This window comes from Phocoena phocoena, chromosome 11 (genome assembly GCF_963924675.1).
Source record: "Phocoena phocoena chromosome 11, mPhoPho1.1, whole genome shotgun sequence".
Classification (NCBI taxonomy): domain Eukaryota; kingdom Metazoa; phylum Chordata; class Mammalia; order Artiodactyla; family Phocoenidae; genus Phocoena; species Phocoena phocoena.
Window position 1 is genome coordinate 93,600,951 of NC_089229.1, and position 23,607 is coordinate 93,624,557.

The window sequence follows — 23,607 nt, forward strand, 5'->3', positions numbered from 1 at the left end:
GCTGGTCATATAAAAGCACATAAAACACTCTCTTCCCCTCTGAGAGCTCTAGTAGGGACAGGGGCGATGAGCAATCCATGGCAGACGAGCATCCAGTTGGATGTACAGAGTGCTTGCCGTTGGGACACCAAGGAGGGAGTGTGTAGCGCTCCCAGGCCACGGAAGGAGGCAAAGGCCAACTCAGGTGGTCTGACGTGGGATCTCATGACCAAAACTGGTTGAGGGGACAGGCACAGGGACCCTCAGAAGACTCAACTCCAGAAGAGTGTTGCTAAGAGGGTTTGGGGAGAGAGAGACAGAGGGAGAGAGACAGAGACAGAGAGAGAGAGAGAGAGGTCTTCTACTGCCTTCAAAGAGATTTCGCAGAATTTATGTGTTGGCTTTTACTAGCAGAGATCTACCTCATCAATCTAGCAGGAATGAGGTCCTTAAAAAAAAAGGTGAACAATGAGGACACTGCCCCAAGATTGTCTGCTCTTAATGTCAATGTCTTGGGCAGTTCGAATAGAGGATCTTTTGGAACAAGAATGGCATTGTCAGCTTTCTGTCTGCTCATACTACTCAAGATGGGTCTTTCCAGAGGCTAAACGTCGCAGTGATGCCAAGAATTCTTCCCTCCCACAATGATGGTGACCATGAAGCATCTGGTTATGTGCACCTGTGTTAAGGTCCAGTATGTGAATAGTTTTTCCTTCACTCAGCAGAGACTTTTGCTCGTGGTGTTTACTGTCGTTGCTGCCCTAAAAGGAGAACAAGCAGACTTCCCTGCAGAGCAGGATTGGCCCTGGGGACGATTCTAGGGGAGGAATCGGCAAAGGAGTGCACCAAAGAGAGAGGCTAGCTCAGTGCCGCCTTAGCTTCAGAATCTCAGGGCTGACAGATCATTGGTCTCTTGCTACTCAAAGTGTGGTGTGAGGACCAGAAGCCTCAGCATCACTGGGTAGCTTTTGGTAAAAATGCCGCATCTCAAGCCTCGCCTGGAGAGGAGAGTAGAAGAGGAGATCTTCTGCCCCTGTTTCCTAAGATGGTGACCTTACTGGCAAAATCTGCTTCTTACCCAGACCCCCAGGTGATTCGAAGCACTTTCAGGTATGAGCAGCGCCGGTCTGGTCCAGTGGTTCTGAAGTCTCTTGCAAGACCCCTGGCTAAGTGGTCACCTGGGCTCTGCTTAATAATTGCAGGAACAGAGAGCCAGGGGCAGTGAGAATGATCCTTTTCTTTTTTCTTTTTTTTAAATGTATGCATTTATTAGCTAATATTCATGATCCTTTGCTTTTTCGATTAGGCTACTTAGGCAGGTAAGTGGATAGAAGGGAATGAACTTCCCGTGCTCTGATTTACAAGGGCAGGTCAGCGGTTAGAGTTACCTTTAAAATAGCTCATCTTTATAGCAAACAGACTGCTGAAAAGGTTTGCAGGAGGCAAGAAGAGGACTCTGTTATGTGAGTCTGTCCCTTTAGCCTCCTTCCACAGTATGTCTCGTATTAGGGAAAATGCAGCATGTTATGAGTGACATTAATGCAGGTTAGTTGTTATCGATTATTTTGTGTATTTACTTTAAAGCACCACACACTCTTTTTCATACTATGGTGAACAAATGGATGCTAGCTAGCAGTGGCTCCCAGACTTTAGCATGTATCAGAATCACCCAGAGAGCTTGGTAGACCAGATGACGAAGCCCCACTCCCAAAGTTTTTTGATTCAGTTGATGGGGGCGGGAACGTTTATTTGCATTTCTAGCAATCCCCAGGGGATACTGATGCTGGTTATAGAAATAGGAGCTTCAGACGCATTATTAGCTCCTTAGGAAATGCCTAAACCCCTGTTACTCGATACTGTGCTCTGACGACACAGAATATGGGGCCAGGTTTCAGTAAGTCAGGGTCATGGGCGACAGAATGAATACCTGGGACAACTTAAATATAGAAATAATCTCACAACACTTTCGGAGACCACTGATTCCAAACTTCTGCTTCCCAAACCTCTATCGGGGTTGCTTACAAGCAAAAGAAATTGCTTCCTTTTCCATTCTTCTCTTAGTTTCTACCCACCACTGATGGCAGGTAGATAGTTCTGGTCGACTGCAGGATGCTTGATATCGGGATCATAAGTGCCTACTGGTGGGCAGGTGACTCCACTGGCTAGTGTGGCTGAGACATTCTGAGTGCGGGGCTGGCCCTGAGCGGTGTGATGGATGACCTTCCAGGTCATCATAGGCCCGGGTGTAGTCACACTCATGCCCTCATCACCTATACGCACACACTCATGATGTCAGCACAGCTGGGGAGCAGTTCTACTGTGGGAAGACCTAGGGTCCTTTAACTCTTCGAGTCAGGTGAGTCCGCAGCAAACCGATAATCTTCGGCACAGCGCAGGACCCAAGCCATCTCTGACTGAGGTTCCTGCTGGCAGATTTGTCCACTTGCGGCAGCTGCTCAGATTTGAAATGTTTGCTCTGACCTTTCTGGTGCCGCTTGTCTAAAGATTGCCTGCAAACTGCTCTGTGACAGAGGCTTCCTGCCAGTGAAAAACCATGACTGCACTTACACCGTAATTGAGTGGAGACAGGATTTACCTCACTGGACCACCCTGCCTGTCTGACTCCATTTCATATTATTAAAAACAGAGACTTGGATTTTTTTTTTATAAAAAATTTATTGAGATGATGCAATTATAGGCTTTTCTTTAAAAATTATTTGCAATTCACTGGCCCTGAGAAAAGGCTTTTTTTTTGTTTGTTTTTCTTTTTTGTTACATTCATTTGATTCAGTCCCTTATAAACCCCACACCTCATAAACAACAAGAGATTAGAAATTAAAAAAAAAATTCTAGATTCGTCCTCGTTTGCAGGTGGTTGCAGTCACAAAGAGAAATCTTCAAGAATGTTCACTTGGCATGTATGAAAGATTCGGGGAGTTTGTCGTTGTTTAGTGTTGATGCAGATGGGGCCCAAAGGGTATCAGGTTAGTCTTCTGTGGTTTTTAGGCAGGCAGGGACCATTGTCACCCCCCTTCCCACCCCACTCCCGGCTCCTTGGATCACTCCCTTCATTACTGTTCAGAAGAGAAACAGGTTGAGTGGGTGAAAACTAACTAGCACCGAATGTTTGGGCAAAGAAACTGCCTTTTGTTCTTTGTGTATTTCCCCCAATTTTTATCTTCAGCTTCCTGGGTGGGAATGGGTCAGATTGGGGTATGGCCAGGCTGGGTCCCAATCCTCATTCTGTCCCTGGCATGCCGTCTGCTCCTAGGACAAGTCACAGGACCTCTCTGATACTCAGATTTCCCTTCTTCAAAAGGGGAGCTAATGTTTCAGACATGTATTCAGAGTTGGATCCTAGGCAGTGAATGGCGGAGGAGGTGTGGTTACTTAGGCATTTAGGTACATCCCGTCCAAGCCATTTAAGTTTCTGCTAAATCTACATTCTCACTTGGACCAAGGTATCAGTGTAAGATGATGGAGCAGGGGGTTCCAGACATACTGCTGAAAAGAGAAAAAATCCATCAGTTGTTACTCCTCTTTTCCTGTGGGGACACCCCCGCCCCTCAAAGGATGTGGAACATCGGTGATGCTACCTTAGGCACGACAGAGTTGCCTCGGGACAGAAAGATCTTAGAGATAGCATTACTTCCACGTAGCCCGTCCAGCCAATTGCCACTGCTGTCTTCTGATGGAGAGGAAGCACCCTGGTTACCTCAAGGTGCAGGGAAGAGTAGACGCTAGAGAATTTCAAGGTACAAGTGAGACTGTCTGCCTCGGACCCAGGTGGAGGCAAGTTTGCTCCCCTGCGGCATTCTTCTGAGTTCTCCTTTCCCAGTTTCTCATTTTGCAAGCCAAGACCTCCCACGATGGCAGCAGGGAAAGGCCAGCTATTCAGATCAGGGACGCACTTCTGGTTTGGTCCCAGGTGAAATTTTCGTCCCCCCTAGTGCTTAGTGTTGAAGTGAGAAATTTCATGCTAGATAGATTCTGCAGGTAGGAGATACGCTCTTGGAGGGCAAGGATGGTGCCCGATTCTTGGGAATCTCTCAGGGTGTCTAGCAGGTGCTCCATCAAAGTTGCCTAAATTGAACCTGAAATCTTTCAGGTCTGCAGTTTGTAAATGCTGTATCCCTGGTATCGGCATCACTCAGGTATTCTCTCAAAGAACCAATGAGAAGAACCTTTGCCATTAAGGGGGTGAACAGAAAACCAATAACGGTAATATCTGGATGGACAGTGAAGACTACATTGGAATTGCCACCTTCTATTTCTTCAAGTGGCTGAAGGTGTCGGCCTAAGTCTTACAGACTCTTACAGGATATTGCTTTAAATACAGAAATCCTGGGGGCAAAGGGGAATTTCCCCTCCATAATTCAACTGTAAGATTCTTTGGACAATAAGAGCCTGAGTCCTTAAACCTGGGTGAACGGAATGAGATGCTCTAATCTTAGGGAAGAGCGACATCCTGCCTGGGTCTCTGGTTTTATGTCACACAAAGAGAGCCTCAGTAAAGATCCACCCTTTCTCTCCAGCCCTGCAACTCGATGGCTTCACAACACACCAGGTATTTGGCTTAATCTCTCCATTCGAGAGCCAACATCAGTCATCTCGGAGGCTGGCAGATCATCACTGTGTGCTATAGAACGTTCTGGAAAGACATCTGTAGTATGCGGGGATCCAGCTGGATTTCATCCCCGTTCGAGCAGACTGAACCCAAACCCTTCATCGGGGGACACATAGAAGGTCCCCAACCTCACCGCAAACCCGACCTTCTGGAAGGTAGAGTGGGGGGAGTGTGTGAGGGTGGGAGGAGGCCGGCCACCCCTGCGCATCTATCTGTGGTTGGATGAGAGGCGGGAGCGTTTCCATTTGTCCCTCCCTCCCCGCAGGCTGGTGTCCTCATCAGTGAGGCTGGGGCTGGGGAAGGGGTGGAGAATTCCTCCTGCCCGTGTGACCACAACCCCTGCCTGCCTGACTCACTCAGAAATGGCCTGAGGACATGCCTGGGCATCTGGTGGCTTCACCTGGAAGGCGGGGTGGGGGGGCGTGAGATTCTCACCGGACTGAGCAGCGGAAGCGGAGAGAAACGAGGACGGGGTGCTTTGTAAGGGAGGTCTAATCTTCGTGAGTAAAAAAAGACTGTACTCCTAATACTGGATTCCGAGCCTGTATTGGAAGAGTTGATTTAGATGGCTATTGAAAAGGAAACCCCTCCCCCCCAAAACTGCAACAGCTTTTGAAAACTATGTTATCATCAGAAGTACTAAGGGGTGGCACCTTCCTCATTTTATAAGATACTACTGACCTTATTTTGAGGTGAAAAAGCCACACATGGGTCCATTCTGAAACACAGCTAGGAAAGAAGAGGGTAAAAGTAAGGTATCTGAGGAATTTCCCATCTGCCCAGGCATGGCAAACACCAGTAACAACTGAGACGACACATTCCAGGGTCCTCCCCCTCAAATGCCCTGTGTCCTGTGGGGATCAGGAAACTTTAAAAAAAAAAAGGCTGGGAATTGAAAAAACTTTAGGTGAGGGTATGAAACTGACTGCATGATGGCCTTTGGGATGGAGCAGAGATGACCCTCCATAACCTACTTTGGAATAATTCATACCCCACTGCAGAAGATCTGTCACCTGGACCATCAGGCCTGTGTGGTTTTTTTTTTCATTTTTTCCCCCACTTCGCAGCACTTGCAAACTAATCCCAAGATGCTGGGGCTTCCAAATAGCCTGGACAGCCTTCCAGGCTCATCTTACGCTCTGTGGAACCACCAGGCCCCGCGGTTCTCACAGCTGTGAGGGGAAGCCTGCCGGACTAGCATTCATCTTTCCGGAAGGCAGCAGCCTCCGTGATGTTTCTGGCCTCCCTCCGATAGGTAGCCAAACGCTGGGATGTGGGTTTGCTTTTTGTGGTGCCGGCTACAAAGCACCCAGACCACTGATTCCGTTTAGGTGCCAACAATTCCCAAGATTCTCCAAAGAGGCTGAACCCTGCTGAAAGGCATCTGAAATTCAACAACAGGCAAGGAGGGAGGACGGGACGGGGCAGGGAAGGAAAGAGAGCCAGAGAGAGAAGAAGAGAGCTCTCCTTTTCAATTTATCGTTTTTAAAAGCATCTTTTTTTTTCTTTTTTTTCTTTTTTTTTCCAGCCAAGACCCAACAGCAACAGGAACAAACCTGATCCACGTGGCAGGGTCAAGAGAACCTGAACCCTTTTGTAAGTGTTCTCTCTCCTGACCAGTTGCGCTTCTGCACTTTGTGAGATTTGCAAAAAAAATATATATATATATAATAGATATATATTTCCATAGGAAAACAACCTCGATGTCTTCCCCTATATGAATGATGAAAAGTCAAACTGCATGGTCTTAAAAAAGAACAAAACCAAAAACACCATGAAACTTAACAATAGGTGGAACGGGGTGGGGGAGGAATTACAGAAAGAGATTCCAAATGAGAAGGAACCATGAACATGAGTCCCAGGCTGGTGCCCTTGGCCAGAATTCCAGCGCCGCCTTTGCTGAGTGGTTTGTCTAAGGTGCTCCGGGGTCCCTCACGCTGGGCGAGAGAAGTGTCACTGCCATGTCCGGGTCTCCTCCCTTCTGCTCCGTCACGCTCCAGCCATCCTGGCGGGCAGGGTTCCCTTGGCTATCGGCCCGCTGAGCCGGGGGCTGGTTCCTTCAACACTCATCTTCTTGGTATATTTGTTCATCCAGCTCCTGGGACTCAAGATGCTCCAGACGGTCTGTTCGACCACTCATGATTTCATCCGGGGTTTTCATAAACCTTTGGAAGAGGAAATGGTGGCGTGAAGAGGTTACAATTTCCTAAAGTTGTCTTTACCTTGAACTCTAAAAAGAGAGTTCCCGTCGCCTTCACATAGCTGGAGAGCTACTGAACCTGGTCATAATGCTAACTTAGCCCAAATTAGAAAAAGTTACCCCTTCCTCTGACTGCCTGAAAGTTGGCAAAACAATGATAAAAGTCTAGGATGACTGTGAAGAAGGTGGAGCCGTGTGATGCATTCCTGCGTGACCATGCGAGGGAGCCCTGGGACAGCACAGGTATCTACATCTCTGATTATCAGAGGGTTAGATTTTACAAAGACCCGTGAGCGCTGTATATCCATTTCCATCCCAGACTGTGAGCCCAAGGAATGGTATTCAAAACTTGAATCTAATGCGAAGGATACAATTAAATGCTAGGTGGAAAATCTGGGGAATAGGGCAAGATAGTGGAGCTTCTGGAAATTAGAAAGGCCAAAAGAAAGAATCTTTTTCAATGTTATCACTGCTCCACCCCAAATGCTAGCCATTCATCCCCTTTATTCTGTCTTCCTTTGCAGCTAGGTGCAAACAGCAAGCCTCATCTTCTTGGTCGCTGGGGTCATTTGGAAATTACATCAGTGCCATGTTTTGACCATGACTTACATGGTTCAGGAAGGGTGCCTGGCTGCAAACGTTCTGTCCTTATGGTGGGAGGGCCCTTTCCACAGCCTACACACTGTTCCCTTCCTCTGCTCAGTACCACATGACCTGTCTTAAAACATACATTTTCTCTCATCACTTCACGTTCAAAAGCCTATGACGAGGGACTTCCCTGGCGGTCCAGTGGTTAAGACTGCACTTCCAATGCAGGGCGCATGGGTTTGATCCCTGGTTGGGGAACTAAGATCCCACATGCCTTGTGGCATGGCCAAAAAAAAAAAATCCGGTGACGACCATTTATCAGGTCAAGGATCCACTCTTTGGGCCTGCCCCTCGGGCCCCTCTGTCACCTCAACCCAGAAACTGTTGTTTTCCACTGTTTACTAGCATGAACCCTTCACTCCAGTCTCGCCAGTTCTTTTTATATCAATCACAGCTTATGCCATCCTCCAAACCTTTAGCTTTGCCCTTATCTGGAACCCTCTTGACTCCTTCCACTATCTGAGCCCTACTCGCCGTCTGGGCTCTGTCTCATTATCCATACTGAAGTCTCCCAGAGTCCCTCCAGTCTAACACTTCACTTGATTACACGCTGGGTTTTATACCGAGAAGCCTTCATTTTGGGGCGAGTCTGGCTTCAGACATTCATTTCCTCAAAAATGACTAATCTCTCCTCACAAATAGCACTCTTCTTTCCTTTTATCTTGTTGCAATCACTGTTGGAAGCCTGTGAACCTTCCACCTACGACTACTTTTCTTTTCTGCCCATTATTGCTGATTTTTTTTTTTTTTTTTTGGCCATACGCGGGCCTCTCGCTGTTGTGGCCTCTCCCGTTGCGGAGCACAGGCTCCGGACGTACAGGCTCAGCGGCCATGGCTCACGGGCCCAGCCGCTCCGCGGCATAGTGGGATCTTCCCTGACCGGGGCACGAACTCGCGTCCCCTGCATCGGCAGGCGGACTCTCAACCACTGCGCCACCAGGGAAGCCCCTACTGCTGATTTTTTTCAAGCAGTCTGTTCCGTAGCATCTGCAACCTGTCTTCCGCTTTTATCCTGGAGCTAACACCGTTCCTTCAACATCTGAAGTCACTAATAATCCCTTCCAGGCCGAGTCCACAGGTGTGCTATATCTGGCCCTCCGAACTACCCCTATCCTCTTTTGACGGCTTTTCCATATTAAGTTTCTGATATTCCACACCAGGCTTGCCCAGAAACATTTATCAAAAGCCTCCATAAGGTATAAAACAGAACTATATATATATAAAATATAACCCTCTACCTTCTAGGAGCTTATGACCTACTTGTTGGGGAGAAGGACTTCATATATACAACTATTAAAGATGTAAATCACGATGTGGTTTAGGGCCAAGGAAACCCAACAGATGATGGAAGAAGGTATCTGTGCATGTCTGAGCAGTTGAAGAAGGTCTCATAAAGGGTAGTAGACTTGAGGTAGACCTGGGGGTATATATATGTTAAAAAAGCAAAAGTTAAAGTGATGCACATTTCTGGCACAGGGAACCCTATTAGTGTTGGAGGGCAGCTGGCAGTGTGATTATGGACCAGGAGAATGGACCAGAGGCAGGGATTGCTGAATTAATCTAGGTATCAGTCGTGAAGTCTAGACATCAGCCTCCACTGCCAGGGAAGCAGTAATAATGCTTCTGCTTTGCTTTCATCTTCCAGGTCTCGTGAGAGTACTTGCCATTGGTAGATTCCAACCTGGAGCCTGCTGGTAGGAAATCTTGGGAAATGTGGTTCCCTGGCTTCTAGCCCCTGAAACATAGACTGGAGTGGGAATGGTGCTCAGGAGCCAATGGACTGTCCAGCACGATAATGACTCAGTTGTAAGAAGAGTCAAAGATAACTCTGGTGTCAAGGTTGGTTACTTAAACAATGGTGACGCCACTGCCGATGTAACATTTATTCTGGGGGTGGGTAGATTTCCAGTATGGGAAGAAGGCCTGTCTTGAACATTTCATGTCTGAGATACTAATGTGATATTTAAGTGGACATGTCCTAGAAGAAGCTCTTGGAAATTAAGATTTGGAATTTCAGGGAGATTTTAGAGCTGCATGTGGAGATTTGAGAGCCCATTCATGGAGGTGAAAACTGAAGCTGTTTAACGGGATCCATCCATCCAGGGAAAAAGTATAGAGTGGGGAGAACAGAAGCCAGGGACTAAGTTTAGGGTGAAGGATGAAAAGAAGGCATCAGCAGAGCCGGAGAAAGGAGGGTTCTTTTTCCACTTTATTCTACTCTGTTTCCAGCTCTTGAAAAGCCTTCTCTGTTTCTTTTGAAGATCGCAATTGTGTTTTTACTGCTCCTACGTTAAAACACCTTTCCAATGCTAAGGCCCAGGTTCTCTGCTCTTTCCAATAAGTACTTATCCCAGTGAGCTCGTTTGCTCATACAGTGTCATTTTGTCATTTTCTACCCAAATCCACATCTCTAGCCCAATCCGTAACTCTCCTCTGTCCCACCTGCCAAAACGCAGAACCTGAGGTCGTGTCTGTCAATCCCACCTTCTCCCAAGCTTCACTTGGTCTCACCACATCGATTACCACCAGTGTCAGAGAGCTATGTCTGCCTCTCCTGATGGGTCCGTTAGACCCCTTCTTTTTTCCTCTTCTAATTGTTTCTCCTCTCTTGCCTAGGGAATCACAATCTATGTGGTAGGTTAAATGGTTGGAACTCATTAGCTGGGAGGAATTCTGGAAAGAGGACTGTCTACTGCAGCAGCTGTCAGACTCTCACAATGCATTGTCATAAATGTATTTTACATCACGACACACACACACACACACCCCTGAATCACAGTTTTCATGAATCAACAGGCACTCTTAATTCGTGTGATACAGTCTGATATTTTCAACTCTATCCTTTCCTATTCAATTCTGTTCTATTTCATTTAAAAAAAAATAGACTCATTAAATCTATTTCATGATTCACTAACGGGCCAGGACAAACACTGGTCCAGGGTTGGCAACCTGGAGGCCTAGGTTTGTTTAGTTCCTTGCTTTGCCATTGGTCCCTCTGATCGCTCCCTTTAACTACCATAGATATAAATGCCAGATAATACTGTTTGATCATTGCATTATTTGAAAGGTGAGTCAGATTGTGTTTATTTAGTTTTGGCTTTACTCTAGGTTAGACATAAGTGGAAAAAAATTTTTTTTTTTTTCTTAAATTCTAACAAACCACCACCTGGTATCGAATGTGTAGTGGTGATGGCTTTGAGGATCAGATAGGCAGGTAGAGATCTTAACAGTCTCCCTCCTCCCTCTTATTTGAAGAAAACAGTATCCTCCCAGAAGAAGGAAAGGAGAAAAAGGAAGTGCTACCTGAACAAAAGCCTTTGTCCTGGCTCCTTCCTGATAATGTTTAGTTTGTAGTAGTGGCGCAGGGCTCTGGACATTTTCTCATAGGTCATGTTTGTTCTGTTCTGCTTGTTCAAAGGCGGAAGAGAGAAAAAAAGCACAAAGACACAATGAAACGAACCTCAGAAAAGACGCTGCAGGAGCTATTCAAATCTGCTTCTGTGGCCCCGCCAGTTGGGAAAGCCACCTGGTAATCTGCTCCCTGCCACGCCCACCCCTGGGCTTTTTCACAGACGTCCTCGCTGAGGTTTCTCCTAAGGTGAGTCTAGCTAACAAAGCACACATCCCGCAGCGGCCTCCCCGACTTCCTCTCCCAGGACTGCGCTCTGCTGTACCCGAGGAATTTCCTGCAGTTTCCCCTCTCTGGGGGTCATCCTTCACCTTCTGACCCACAGAGGATTTCTCTTCCTTTTTGTCTTTTTTAAAAAAAATTTTTTTATTTTTATAGCGACCTCTCTCAGGCTTGTGTTTCTGGTCTGTCATTTTAAGGAAGAGATTTTTTTGTTTAAATTCCTGTCATGGAAGCAAGAATACAGTTGTCCCGAGCCCTGGGGTGAGGGCTCCCTGTGCGAGCTGCAGAGCGATTTTTCTCAGTGACTCACAGGGTGGATGGTGTCAGTGGGGTATGGCCATATTTGGTCACGACAGCCTCTGCTAGGTCCTCCACAGCGGGGGCCAGAGCATGGGCTGCCATCCTCCAAGGCTGCAGCCAGGACAGAGCTCAGCGGTGTCTCCCCTGTGGCCTGCCTCTCCTTCGGCGGATCTGGAGTTGGGCCTTCCTGGTGCCTTGCCACCTCTGCCCCACGGCTGCCTGTCTGTGGTCAGGCCTGGATCTTGCTGACTTTTTTTTTTTTTTAAGTAGGAATACAGATTTATCTTAATTTTTTTTTTTTTTTTCGGCAGGGGAACTCTTTGCTCTGTGTATCTTACTTTATTTTACTGTGATAAGAACACTGACCATGAGATCTACCCTCTTAAATTTTTAAGTGCAATACAGCACTTAATACAGGGTTCACCACAGGTACAGTGTCCTACAGCACATCTCTAGGACTTACTCATCTTGTTTAAGGGAAACTTTACGGCCCTTGATTAGTAACTCCCCATCTCCCCCCTCTCCCCAGTCCCTGGCAACACCAGTCCACTCCTGGACTCAAGGAATTCGCTTATTTTAGCTCTAACTTTGAGTAAGTGGAATCAGGCAGTATTCTGTCTTTCTGTGACTGGCTTCTTAGCATCACGTCTTCAAGGTTCATCCATGTTGCCACGCGCTGCAGAATCTCCTTTTTTTTAAGGCTGAAGAATATTCCATTGTGTGCATACAGCATGGTTTCTTTATCCATTCATCCATCAGTGGACGTCAAGGTTGTTTCACCCACTTTTTAGATCTATGCGCTTTAATGGTTTTCCTAACTATAAAAGACTTTATCTTTTAAATTCGATTCCCTCTTCCCAAGGTGGAAAACTGCAGGGGCCATCAGACTTCTTGCACTGTTTGCTTTTCAGGGAGATGCTTTAAAGTCAGAGGATAAGCATTTTCCACGTAGAACTGGGCTTTTGCGACCATGGAAGTTTCTAACCCAGCGGAACAGAAGCGACGCTTCCCAAAGCCCCCTTGTGAGTCACAGAGTGCCACAGTGCATCCCTGGTACCCAGCTCCTAATGATGGCGTGGGTGGCAGGACCAGGCCGAGGCAGAGGAGTGACGGTTACTCGTAATGAGGCCTGTCAGACCGGAGACTTAACTGGCACCTGGCACAAGGAACAAATGGAAAGGGGCATCTTTAATGATTTCCTCCCCTTTGCAACTAATTGTCCAGTGAGGAATAAACTAAACAATTACGGGCAGACAGGAAGCAGAAGACAGACAATTATCCTCCAACCCAGGGATGAAGACTAGATTTTGGCCCTACTTTATAGAACGAATATCTGATGCCCTTTTACCTTATGGTTTCCCCACAGTCGAGCCAGTCCATTGGGATCCACTATCCGGAATATTTTCGATTCTTTGTCCTCCCATCGGATGAAGTTTTCGTACCGGCTGTCAGAAAGCAACTGATAGACGTAATCCCAAAGCAGTCTACAGTCTACAGAGGAAAAGGGCAAGAAAACACTGTTGACAAGGTTGCTTGTTGAAGTACTAAGAGCAAGAATCAGAAAATAATCGAGTAACCGCTCTTGCCTCCTTTGGATGGATTGTCTGACTTCCTCGTTTGGGGAATTCCCTGGCGGTCCAGGGGTTAGGATGCTGCACTTCCACTGCTGAGGGGCCTGGGTTTGATCCCTGGTTGGGGAAATAAGATCCCGCAAGCCACTCGGCCCAAACGAAAACAAAAACACATCCTCGTTTCATAGTGAGGAGAGCAAGGTACAGAGAGACCTGTGAGATGCAACCTTTGACCCGTGGAGGCCTTCGGGACTGTCCGGGCCCAGAACTCCCCCGCTCAGATGAGGACACAGAGACCCGGAGAGAGGAAGGGACTGGTCCACGGTCAGGACCAATGACCTGGACTTGAGCAGAGCCCACAGAAGGGACAGAACAAGCTCTAACTGCAAATGAATTGGTTCTGAAAAGGGGCTGAAGACACGCTGGCAGGTCCAAGGGCAAAGAGCGTGCTCGTGTTCAGAGAGCAACGTGGTGTTGACGGTGGGGCGCTAAAGGTTACTTTGGAGCGTGACACTCAACGGACAAAGACGTGACGTGGAAAACGGCAGAAAAAGCAGCACGACGCATGAGAAGCTGTGGGGGAAGAAGACCCCTGTGGTTTGGGGCCTGTGACCGTGGGAACCATGGCCAGCATGGTCTTCAGAAAGAGCATAGATAGTCCCATTATATCTCCTTCGGAGGTTTTAAAAACTGCTTTATTATAATGGAGTCAGTGTAGAGAGGAGCCCAGTGCAGAGAACCCCTTTCTCCATGTGCAAAACTGATGCTGGATCACTTGGTTGGGTAACAGATCTGTGTACAGGCGCTGGGCTAGGCCTCGACTTTGGGCTGTGGATCGGCAACTTGAAAGAGAAGCTGCAGGATGCACACCTTTGCCCTGTTCTGGTGCTGTCTGGGTTAGTGCCAGAACCGGGTGTGGCTTGGCCCCTAGCACAGCCTTGATAGGTGGATGGGAGCGGATGTGGACTTTCTAAGTCTAGTTGATGCAGGACTGGCCTCGACCCCCAGGTGTGCTCCTGGGAGCTTTGATGAGCCCTAGCCAGCATGGCTGGTCGTAAACGATTCATTTTGTTGAACACTGTGTATGTGTCTCGCACTTTGCAAGCGTTATTTCTAATCCTCACTTTACACACTGCATCCTTTCTAATCCTCTCGTGCCCGAGGTCGCCGGGATTTGAACTCCGGGGCTCCTGCACCGCAAGGTGCCAATTTCCTTACTTCCTTATGTTGGGTGAGGCCTGGCACACCTGGGTGGGGAATGTCCAATCCCAACATGGACTGTTTCAGAGCGAGCCAAACATTCACCTCCCAGAGAATGCAACACGCCCTCCTCTGGTACATATTTACAAGAGGAAACGAGTCAGGTCACCTTGGGCAAGTTTCTTAAATCTCCCCGAGGTTCCGTTTCCTCCTTTATGAAAGGGGAATAACAACGTCGACTCTCTCCAGGATTACTGTACGAGCGATGATGTGAGTGAAGAGAAAGTAAGGAAGACAATAACAACAGCGATTACTGGGTGCTGTTTGCAGGCACCGGGGCTGTGTGTTCTACCAGCCGGCTTGCCTCTGACCCTTAGGGCACCTGATGAGGCCAGCGCTGTTGCTGTTCCTATTTTATGGCCAAGGAAGCTGGGGCTTAGCGGGTTTGGTCATTGGCTCAAAGGCACAGCTCGTGAGTGACACATGTCGGAGTCTGGAGCCCATGCTGTGCCACACGTCCTGCGCTGAGATGTCTATTCTCAGAGAAGAGGGTTAACAGGTAACTGTTAGTCAAGGACTTTTCCAAGCAAGCTTTAACTCTGAGTGTGTCCTTCGTGCAATCCAGCTTTCTCGCTGAACAGCAGAAGGAACTGGCATAAAATGTGGCATTTTCCAGGAGGCTTAATCTTTTAAGGAACTAACCATGAAACTTAAAATGACCATACATCTTCAGTACCCCTTACTGTATCCTTTTCCCCCCCGATTGATCTGTGTCTAAAAATTAATGTGACGTGTGGTTTCTTCTGTTTTGGAAAAGGACCCGTGGTGTCCTTCTTAGAAGGATGACTCCTGGAGCCTGAACCCTACGCTAAGAGAAGCTGACCAGAGATTCTGTTACCATCCCTGCCTGCCGCGGCCCTCTTGGTCGCCAGGAGGGGGCACCGAGGAGCAGCAAGGGGCCCAGTCCCAGCATCGGGAAGCACCTTGAGAGGTGAGTGCCACACACCATCTCACGCTGAGAATAATCGAGCTCATTTTTAAGGCACTTGTAAGAGGGCGACTGTAGGCAAAGCAGTGAAGTAGGCAGTGTCTTTCTCCCTCTCTGCCACCTCCTTGTCTTACATCGTTTTTAGTACAGGTGGAAAAAGAGAACTGAGATGCGGTTTAATTGTCCAGTTTTTGTCTTACTGTCAAATGGCAGATGCATTTTAATTTCCCACAAGCTCTTGCAAGTAGAAGCCATCTGGCAAGACCAAATATCATCACACAAAATTCCAGTCTACTAGGAGGAACAAAGGTGTAACAGCTTCTCCATGTTTCCTGACAGGGTTACAATCATTTTTACCACCAAGAGGCTTCATGACACCTTTCGGATGCATCTGGATTGGCAATGTGATTCTCTAGAGTGAATCATTTGAACACAATTTAATAATTAAACAAACTGATCTGGTTGTCTTTTGCAGTTTGATGGAAGGAACTTCTGCCCACCGGAAGGTGAGCAATACATTGGCAGTCTCTCACCTCTAAGACTTCCTGGAGCTAAAATGCAAAGTGAGTGTTGTCTTAACACCATCTGCTGAGGGATTTTCACTTTCATTGTTTCTGTGGCTTCTCTTTTTACTGCTTTGGACATTCTGTGTCTCATAAAATGGTGAAGCGCGAACCATTTTCCGTTGGTTTGCACTTAAAAAATGGTTTCCATTGAAAACCATTTTACCGTTTCTCAGAGTAAGGGCTTAACCAGCACTGGGTACCTACCATGCTGGTTCTTCAGAGGCATCAAACCGAGACCTTTATGTCGTAAATCGTTTACTGAAAAAAATCTAGAATGTGATCTGTGTTTGGTTGGTTGGTGAATGAAGGGCAGGGCTTACCAAAGAACAGACCTTACCTATGAGTTGCAGGAACACTTGTATCTTGCAAACTTTTCCCTTTCATCAATGTGAAAATAACCCCAAACAAGGGGCCAATTGATCATTTTAAATGACATTTAATCCAGCGAAGCCAACTTTAGCAGAGTAATGAAAATATATTGACATTCAAGACATACTGAATCAGTCACTAGCAGAGGTCGCAACAGGAATTTTGTGGCATATAAAGTAGTTGTTTCAAGCTCAGAGTATAAGTGGCTTTTTATAACACTATTGATCCTATTGTTTCTTTAGTTAAAAATTATGCCAGATGATAAAAAAAGAAAACTGCCTGACCACGCAACTTTTTTTTTTTTTTACAATCGAAGTTCAAGCCATCTGAGTGAGTTATTTTTGTTTTTTAAGATTTTAGTTAAATAAAAGGCAGATGCTTTTTAGTTCCTAGGTCCTCTGGAGGCTGTTGCCGTGACCCACCAGCAGTTTTTCAGCTTCGTCAAAATCCATCCGTGTCTGCACAGATACAGTGTTTTCTGATCATTGATAAAAATGCTTAATACTATATAATAAAATGTACCCAAAGTTCATCCCATTACAAAACACTTGAACATGCCTGTGAAAAGTACCTTATATTACAAGGTCTTCACTAATTTTAGCTGCATGTGTCTTAAACTAAAGGGCCTTCTCTGTCAAGGCATGTGGGAATTTTAAACAAATGTTCATGATTTGGATTGTCTCTTCCACGAGAGGAAGCTCATGAAAGGGTTTATTAGCTCTAGTGAAGTGTTATTTCCCAATTGCAGAAAGAGAGTTCTCTCTCTTTCCTGCTGGGTGAGGTACCCTGGGCATCCACAGTTAAAAGGCATTGTTAAAAAAATATATATATCCCTTCCTGTGGTTAGGGAGAAATATTTTCCCTCCCACACCAGTGTCTTACCAGAGACTCCTCTCCTCGTACAAGCTTATTGAACAGAGACTGTAAAAAGATGGGCAATTCACACATAACCAACACGGTTTCTAAAGGAAAAAAAAAAAAACCTAGAAAACCATGCTAGACAAAACTGATGTTGAAAAGATCTGAGTGGGCAAGTCCAGTTACTGACAAGTTATTTGAATTTCCCAAAATTCAAATTTCAGGAAAGCATCTAAGAAAGAAATTTTTTTGTTGTTTTAACTGCCCAAGTGGAATTTTAAATGAAGGTCTGTAAACTGGAGTTCTGTGGATATAATCACCGACAAGGAGAGGCCTAGTGTTCCTGTTTCATTGCTTTAAATTTATTATGAAAAACTAATAAATTTATTTCAGGTTCAGCAAAAGATAAAAAGTTGCTTCTCTGCTTTATAGCGATGGCTCTAAACTAGGGGCAGTCTTGCCTCCTAGGTGGTGTTCTACAATGTCTGTGACAATTCTGGTCGTCACAACTGGGGTGGAGGATGCTATTAGCATCCAGTGAGTAGAGGCCAGGGATGCTGCTAAAAAATCTTACAATGCACAAAAGAACTCCTCCCCGGCAACGAAGAATTATTTGGCCCAAATATCAAGAGCGCCCAGCTTGAGAAACCCTGCTTATGGAAGCACGGGTTTTACAACATGCAGGGGGGCTATCTGCAGGGTTCTTTTGTTTTCCTCCTCAATTCTAGGGCAGCCATTGCCTAGAAGCAGAAAGCTGATACATCCAGTGCAGCCAACCCTGTGTTGATACGCAGAGGTGTGTTTCCAATGGGTGCTTGCTTGTGCTTCGCTGTGGCATAGGAAAACGGAAGCCACATGTGCACGGCAGCAAGCTGGGAGAGGGAGAAGCTGAGGCAGAGAATACAGACCTATGCTTCCTGGCTTCGTCGGGGGCGGAGGGGCTGCAGCTGCAAACAAACACCGCTGAACCTTTTCACCTTTGGTTGCAGGAGGTGTGGAGTGAGGCTGGGAAATGCAGAGACCAAGCCCCCAGCTAAAACCCAGTAAGACGTACCCCTCCTCCCTCAGGCGTGGAGGCCGACTGCTGGGACATAGGGATGCTGTTACAGAAATGCAGGCCTGTAAACAAACTGGAATTTCCAGTCTCCTCAATCCCCTTCTATTATTTTCTACCGAGTTACTGTGCTGGTACTGTTTTATCTTTTAAAAAAGCTGTCCTGAAACTTTCCTTCTCTTCTTGATTTCTCAGTGGCTCACCATGAAAAATAAAGTGCAGTGACTCAGCCAGAGCGTGAGGAGTCTGGCACCTTGGGATATTCCCGTCGGGGAGAAGGGGTGAAGGACTCTGTCCTCTCCAAGGGTCCCCTCCATCTCCTCCAAATACAGACGGCGGGCAAAGCCTCAGAGGAGGTGAGCGGGAGTGAAGAAGTTCATCTCCAAGGAAATAAGGAAACTAGGGTTCCCTGAAGGGGTGCACTTTTCAGGCCAACATCACTTAGAACAAATGCCCAGACACAGGCCGTGTGGGTTAAGGCTCTGCACCCGCTCCGGTGGGCAGTGGTGCTGGCCATAACCACTGCTCTCCTCTCTGCAGTCCTGGAGCAGAGCAAAGAGAAATGGCGCACCGGAGGGACACTAACTAAGCCTTAGAAATTACCCTGCTGTGCTAATGTTTGCATATTGTCTCTTTAGTGCTCAAAAGTGCCCAGAAACGAGTATTATCATTATTATGGGTAAAGAAACCAGGCTTCAGGGACCTTAAATACCTCTGCTTGGGAGACAAGGGCTAGATTCTAATCCTGTTGACTCCAGAGTCCATGCTCTCCCACAGGCCTACAGTGCTACCTCAGGAACCCTCCCGCCAGCTGTGGATGAAGGGCCTGGGCCGGGAGCCATAGAGAGTTCCCTGCCTGAGATAGCATGGGAGGACACAGCTCCGCCAGCTGGTCCTAAAACCCCGAGCCCCCCTGGCTTATGGAGACATCCCACGATCCTGTCCTTTTTTCCAAACACAATATTTACACGCGCGCGCGTGTGTGTGTGGCTGTACACCGCCACACCTTACTGCAAAGGCCTGGGGATGACACTGCCCTCCATCACTCACACAGTTCATTTAGGCTTCTCGTTCATGATGTCTTCTTCCCTGCAGGGCTACTCCTGAGGCTCATTTATACAAGAAAATAAAAGTCCACGTGCCTCATTGGAAACAGTGTCACCATCAGATACCACTGGGGAAGCAGCAGAGATGGATACAAGGGGGCAGTGTGACTCCCCCCGGCCTGGGAGCCCTGAGGATGAGCCCCTAGCTGCTGGCCCTGGAGTCTCAGGCTTAGGTGCCTACATCTGATGTCAGATCAGAGGCGCCCAGGATTGAATTTCTGTGTACACAGAACTCATGCGGTCAGTAAAACCGAATCAAGAGTGTACAGTGCTCAAGCCAGGTGACAAATGAGTGTCTCCTCGAGGAGAATCCTTTTGTTTCTATTAAAAATGTCACCCAGAGAGAGAATACACGTATTTCTTTTTTCAGTCTCTTTGAGGATCTGAAAGATTGCCAGGCCAAGCGTTATCAGAAGGTTCCAAGTGAAGGGTACAGGGTCTGGGGGTGGGGTGCGGGATTCTGTTTTATCTGCCTTTAAGATCCACTCGCCAATGATATCCTCACAGACGGTGAAGAAGTTGACGTTCGCAAAGAAAATCAAGAGACTTAGGCAAGAGTTGTGAGATGAGCAGAAGAGAAGAAGTACTCTCTTTCTGGATGGTCCGTGGACTTTGAACAGCCAAACCTGTGCAGACCTCTTAAAGTCCGCACTTCTGTGGAGCAGATGAACGGCTACGAGTGGATTATAAACCAGGTTGCCACTGAATCTTCCTCCCTTTAGCAGATTTTTGGATTAAGTCCAAGGAAGGGACACGCAGATAGGAAGTCTGGCAACTCAGGTTTTAACAGAATTGAAGTTTAAGAGAAAGCCAAAATGACTTCAGTTCTTTTCTTTGAAAACTGAGCTGTCTATACAGTGAGAACCAAAGCAGGGAGCATTGTTTGTCTGATGGCATAAAGTAAGAGGGATTGTTGCCTTGTGCCAGCAACGGCACAACATTTGGCATTTAGAGATGCTGCACCCTATCACCTAGAAAGATGCCCGGCACCCAGAGATACCTGTTAAGTTTTGAATGAATCATCTTGACATCGTTCAGGTGTGCAGAGCTACACTTTGTTTTCCTCAGCTGTATTTTACTTCTTATGTTAATGATGTTATTGTACCTACTCCAGGCTACTCGGCCATCAGCCTGCCATCTAGAACTCAGCTCCTTCCTACATCACTTGCCACTGTCCCCTCCGCGTCTTAGGCGTGCCTCGTTCTCTGCGGTGCGAGTCATTCCTTGAGAGCAGGGACGGCATTTTCTACACCTGTGAGTGACTCCAAAGCATCCTGAACATACAAGCGGACAGTTGCGTAGAACAGGGAGCGGCGGACTTTTTCTGTAAAAGGCCAATCAGTGAATATTTTAGTCCAGTCTCTGCTGCGACTCCTCAACCCTGCCGAGGCCGCCGCAGACAATACCGAGTGAGTGGGTGTGGCCGTGTGCCAGTGAAATCTGATTTACAAAAACAGGCGGTGGCTGCTTTGGCCCACAGGCCTGCATTTCCAGTCCCCGGTCCCAAGGAAACAAGTGTGCTGGAAAGAAGAGTGGTTGAAGCTGGAGGCTGAACACTGGACGTGTCTTCATCTGTAAAAGACCCTTCTAGCTTTGAAATCACCAAGTTCTAAGAATTATTTTCAACATATACTGAAAACACAGCATCACCTGGGCTACCCTTCTTCAATTTACGGCGCTCACTGCCAGTACCACTCCTTGGCTATGAAACAGGTTGGCGAGACACAGGCCAGTAAAACGTTTGTGGGCTGAGAAAATGTTAGGAGGTGACAGATGCTCCCCCATCCCCCTGCCACCAAGCAGTCCTTTCCTGAGGACAATAAATAGAAAAGAGCACAGAAAGAAGAAACTTGCTCAGTGTTGCACATACCACTGGCTGTTCAATTAAAAAATAGAACCCAGGAATCTTCTCTCACTCTGTCCTATGTTAAACTCTCTCTCTCTCCCACAAATGCCAGCCCTTGCAGCTTGTTAAACTCATCAACAGTCCTTCTTATTCCTTGAAAAATAAGCAACACCTTTCAAGATAAGCTGTGTGTTTCTATTTCAATTTGTGGTTTGTGTTTAAACTGTCAGCTACCTCCTGGATTTCTTTCATTGAATGTTTTAGATTTTCCGCCACGTAAATACCTGAGTGAACCATCGTAACTTTGCATGGGGCCTCTTAATTGTGTGATGCCTCCCAATTTCATAGATACTAAGTGTGACAAAAAGAAAGAATCGCCAAAATATGGTGGATTTTTTAAATGAACCTGGATTCTTGACTTTACATTTCTATCTGAAATAGAACAGATATACTAGGCCTTACATTGTTTTGGGGTTTTCTCCATCTGGAATGACCTCTTTTTCTTTAATCTCCACTTGTCCATATTCTAAGCATTCGTCTAAGCCCAGCTAAAAGCCAGCCCCTCCATGAAGCCTTCCTGACACCTCTACTCCAACCTCCTACAGCACTTAATCGGAGTCCTTGGAAGACACCACAAGCTGCACTTGTAGCTCACTGTCTACAGCTGTTTCATGATGAAGACTGTGTCTTCCATCTCCTGGAACACTCCACCCCCACGAATGCAGAACAGTGCTGTAAACACAGAAGGTGTCCAAAGGCGCACACCCAGGAGTCCCTGAGCAAATGATGCGTGATTTACTTCTTGATCCACATGCATCAGTAGTGTTCTTACCCACACCCTCCAACTATGGTGTTTGTCAGTGTGACACACAGCAGCACCTTCAGTGCCCTCTGGGCTCATTTGAAAAGCTACGTTTTCCCATATAAAAGCTGCTTTATAGAGATCTGAAGGACTTTTATGGCTGTTCAATAACGACGGAACTTTACATCGTACATATGAATCACCTAATGAGTTCGACTTCCAGTAAATGAAGAATCAATTCTACGAGGATCTGAGTAGTCCAGAAAGACACCCAAAGGGTTGGAGTGGAGAGACGGGGACACCCCAAGTGAGAAACAAGCCTGGAACTGTGATGAGCGCTGTTCAGAGGGTCACAGTATCAAGACTAAATGTCAGATCGTAGACTTCTCTCTCGTTTCACCCTTGAGAAAAACAGTGCCTTTTGGTTACATCAGCTAATCCTGGATCTGGTTAAATTAGCGAATACAGACATGGGGAGAGTTTTTAAGAGAGCCATATTTAAAAATTTCCAGACCTACTAAACCAGGGAAAAACAGCTCTAAGCCTGAATGATTTAACTTGATACATGGGGCTTATCTTGGATTCCTAAGAAGTCTGTGGCAAAGACAGCGTCACAGAGGAGGTGGACAAGACAGATCGTGATTAGGAATGCAGGGGTAGCAAGGGCAGCCCAAGAGATAGCAGCCAACGGCGTGGCAAGGGCTGTCCTGCAGCCTTATCCGCCAGCCCCTGTGTGACCTCTGCTTCTCTGCCGTTCAGTTTCCTCTGTGGTTTCCCCTGTAAACGACCCTTCCATATAAAATGGATAGAGCAATGATAGGCTACCTCGAAGAGCTATTCTGAGGATTATAAACAAGTAGAAAGTATCCACAGAATGTCCAGAACTGTTGCACAGACCGTGCAAGAAACAAGCAGGGCGTATACAGACAAGAAAGCAAGCCTAGAACGTCCAAGACAGGTCATTTATATCATTCACAGGAATATACTGGCCCCTTCCTCCTCCTCCAGTTATCTGGGGAAATGCACATGCTTTGCCACAATAAGCTCTTTGCTACCTTATCCCCGTCCGTCCTTTTCATAGTTTCTCTTTTTTCCATTATTAAAAAAACCTTTATGTAAAAGTAGACGGAACAGTAATGTAAACCCCGGTGCACCCGACACCCAGCCATACAGCCATCAGCTTGTGACTAACCTTATTTTATGTACACCCCACCCGTTCCTCACTCCCAACCCTGTGGGATGCTTTTGGATCACCTTCCAAGCATACATCATTTCATTTTTCATAGTGTTTTTGAAACACGTCATAGCTCTTGGCCATTTGATTTTCTTGATCCAGCATTCCTTATGTAAGTTATTTATAATGATAAAATTGAGGTGACATTGGAGGTGCCCTTGGGAGCAGAGAAGAATTTAGAAACAAATGACTTAAATAAAAAAGGGACGAGTCAAGGCCGAAGTAAAGCAGCCTTAGGGCCCGTGTCGTCATGGTGTCGTGAGCACTGCTCCAGCCCAAGCTTCAGCTGGACCTCGCTCCTGTGGCATCAGCCCAAGGAGGAAGGGGCACGACTCACCTTGCCCTGAACAGTTCTGACCTCTCTCCTGTCTCCGTGTCTCCCTCCCATTACTGGACCCATAATCACCTTCAGCATCGAGCTACTGCCCTTCCTCAGTTCCTCCAGTCAAAATACCCCTTCTCTCTGCGTTGCTTCCACGGCACTGAATTATCCTCGCATACAGTAAGGACTCAGTAAATGCTTGTACATTGACTGGACGGGGCAGAGGGCTCATTTCCTTCTGCCTTGGAGCTTAGTGGTTTTCACATCTGTCTCTCCTAGTAAAATTTAAATCCCTTGAGGAAATAA

The 23,607-nt window shown here is 46.8% G+C and overlaps 1 protein-coding gene across 1 annotated transcript in view; it reads right to left on the bottom strand.

The window, feature by feature from the left end:
* Positions 1–6,121: 6,121 nt before the first annotated feature.
* Positions 6,122–23,607, bottom strand: part of ETV6 (ETS variant transcription factor 6) — a 237,154-nt gene continuing 219,668 nt past the window's right edge. Inside the window, exons 6-8 of the mRNA XM_065887202.1 lie at positions 12,734–12,876; positions 10,758–10,858; positions 6,122–6,771 (exon numbers count right to left, since the gene is read on the bottom strand). Of these exons, the coding sequence (XP_065743274.1) occupies positions 6,666–6,771; positions 10,758–10,858; positions 12,734–12,876 (350 nt within the window). The 3' untranslated portion in view covers positions 6,122–6,665. The remainder of the gene's footprint in view (positions 6,772–10,757; positions 10,859–12,733; positions 12,877–23,607) is intronic.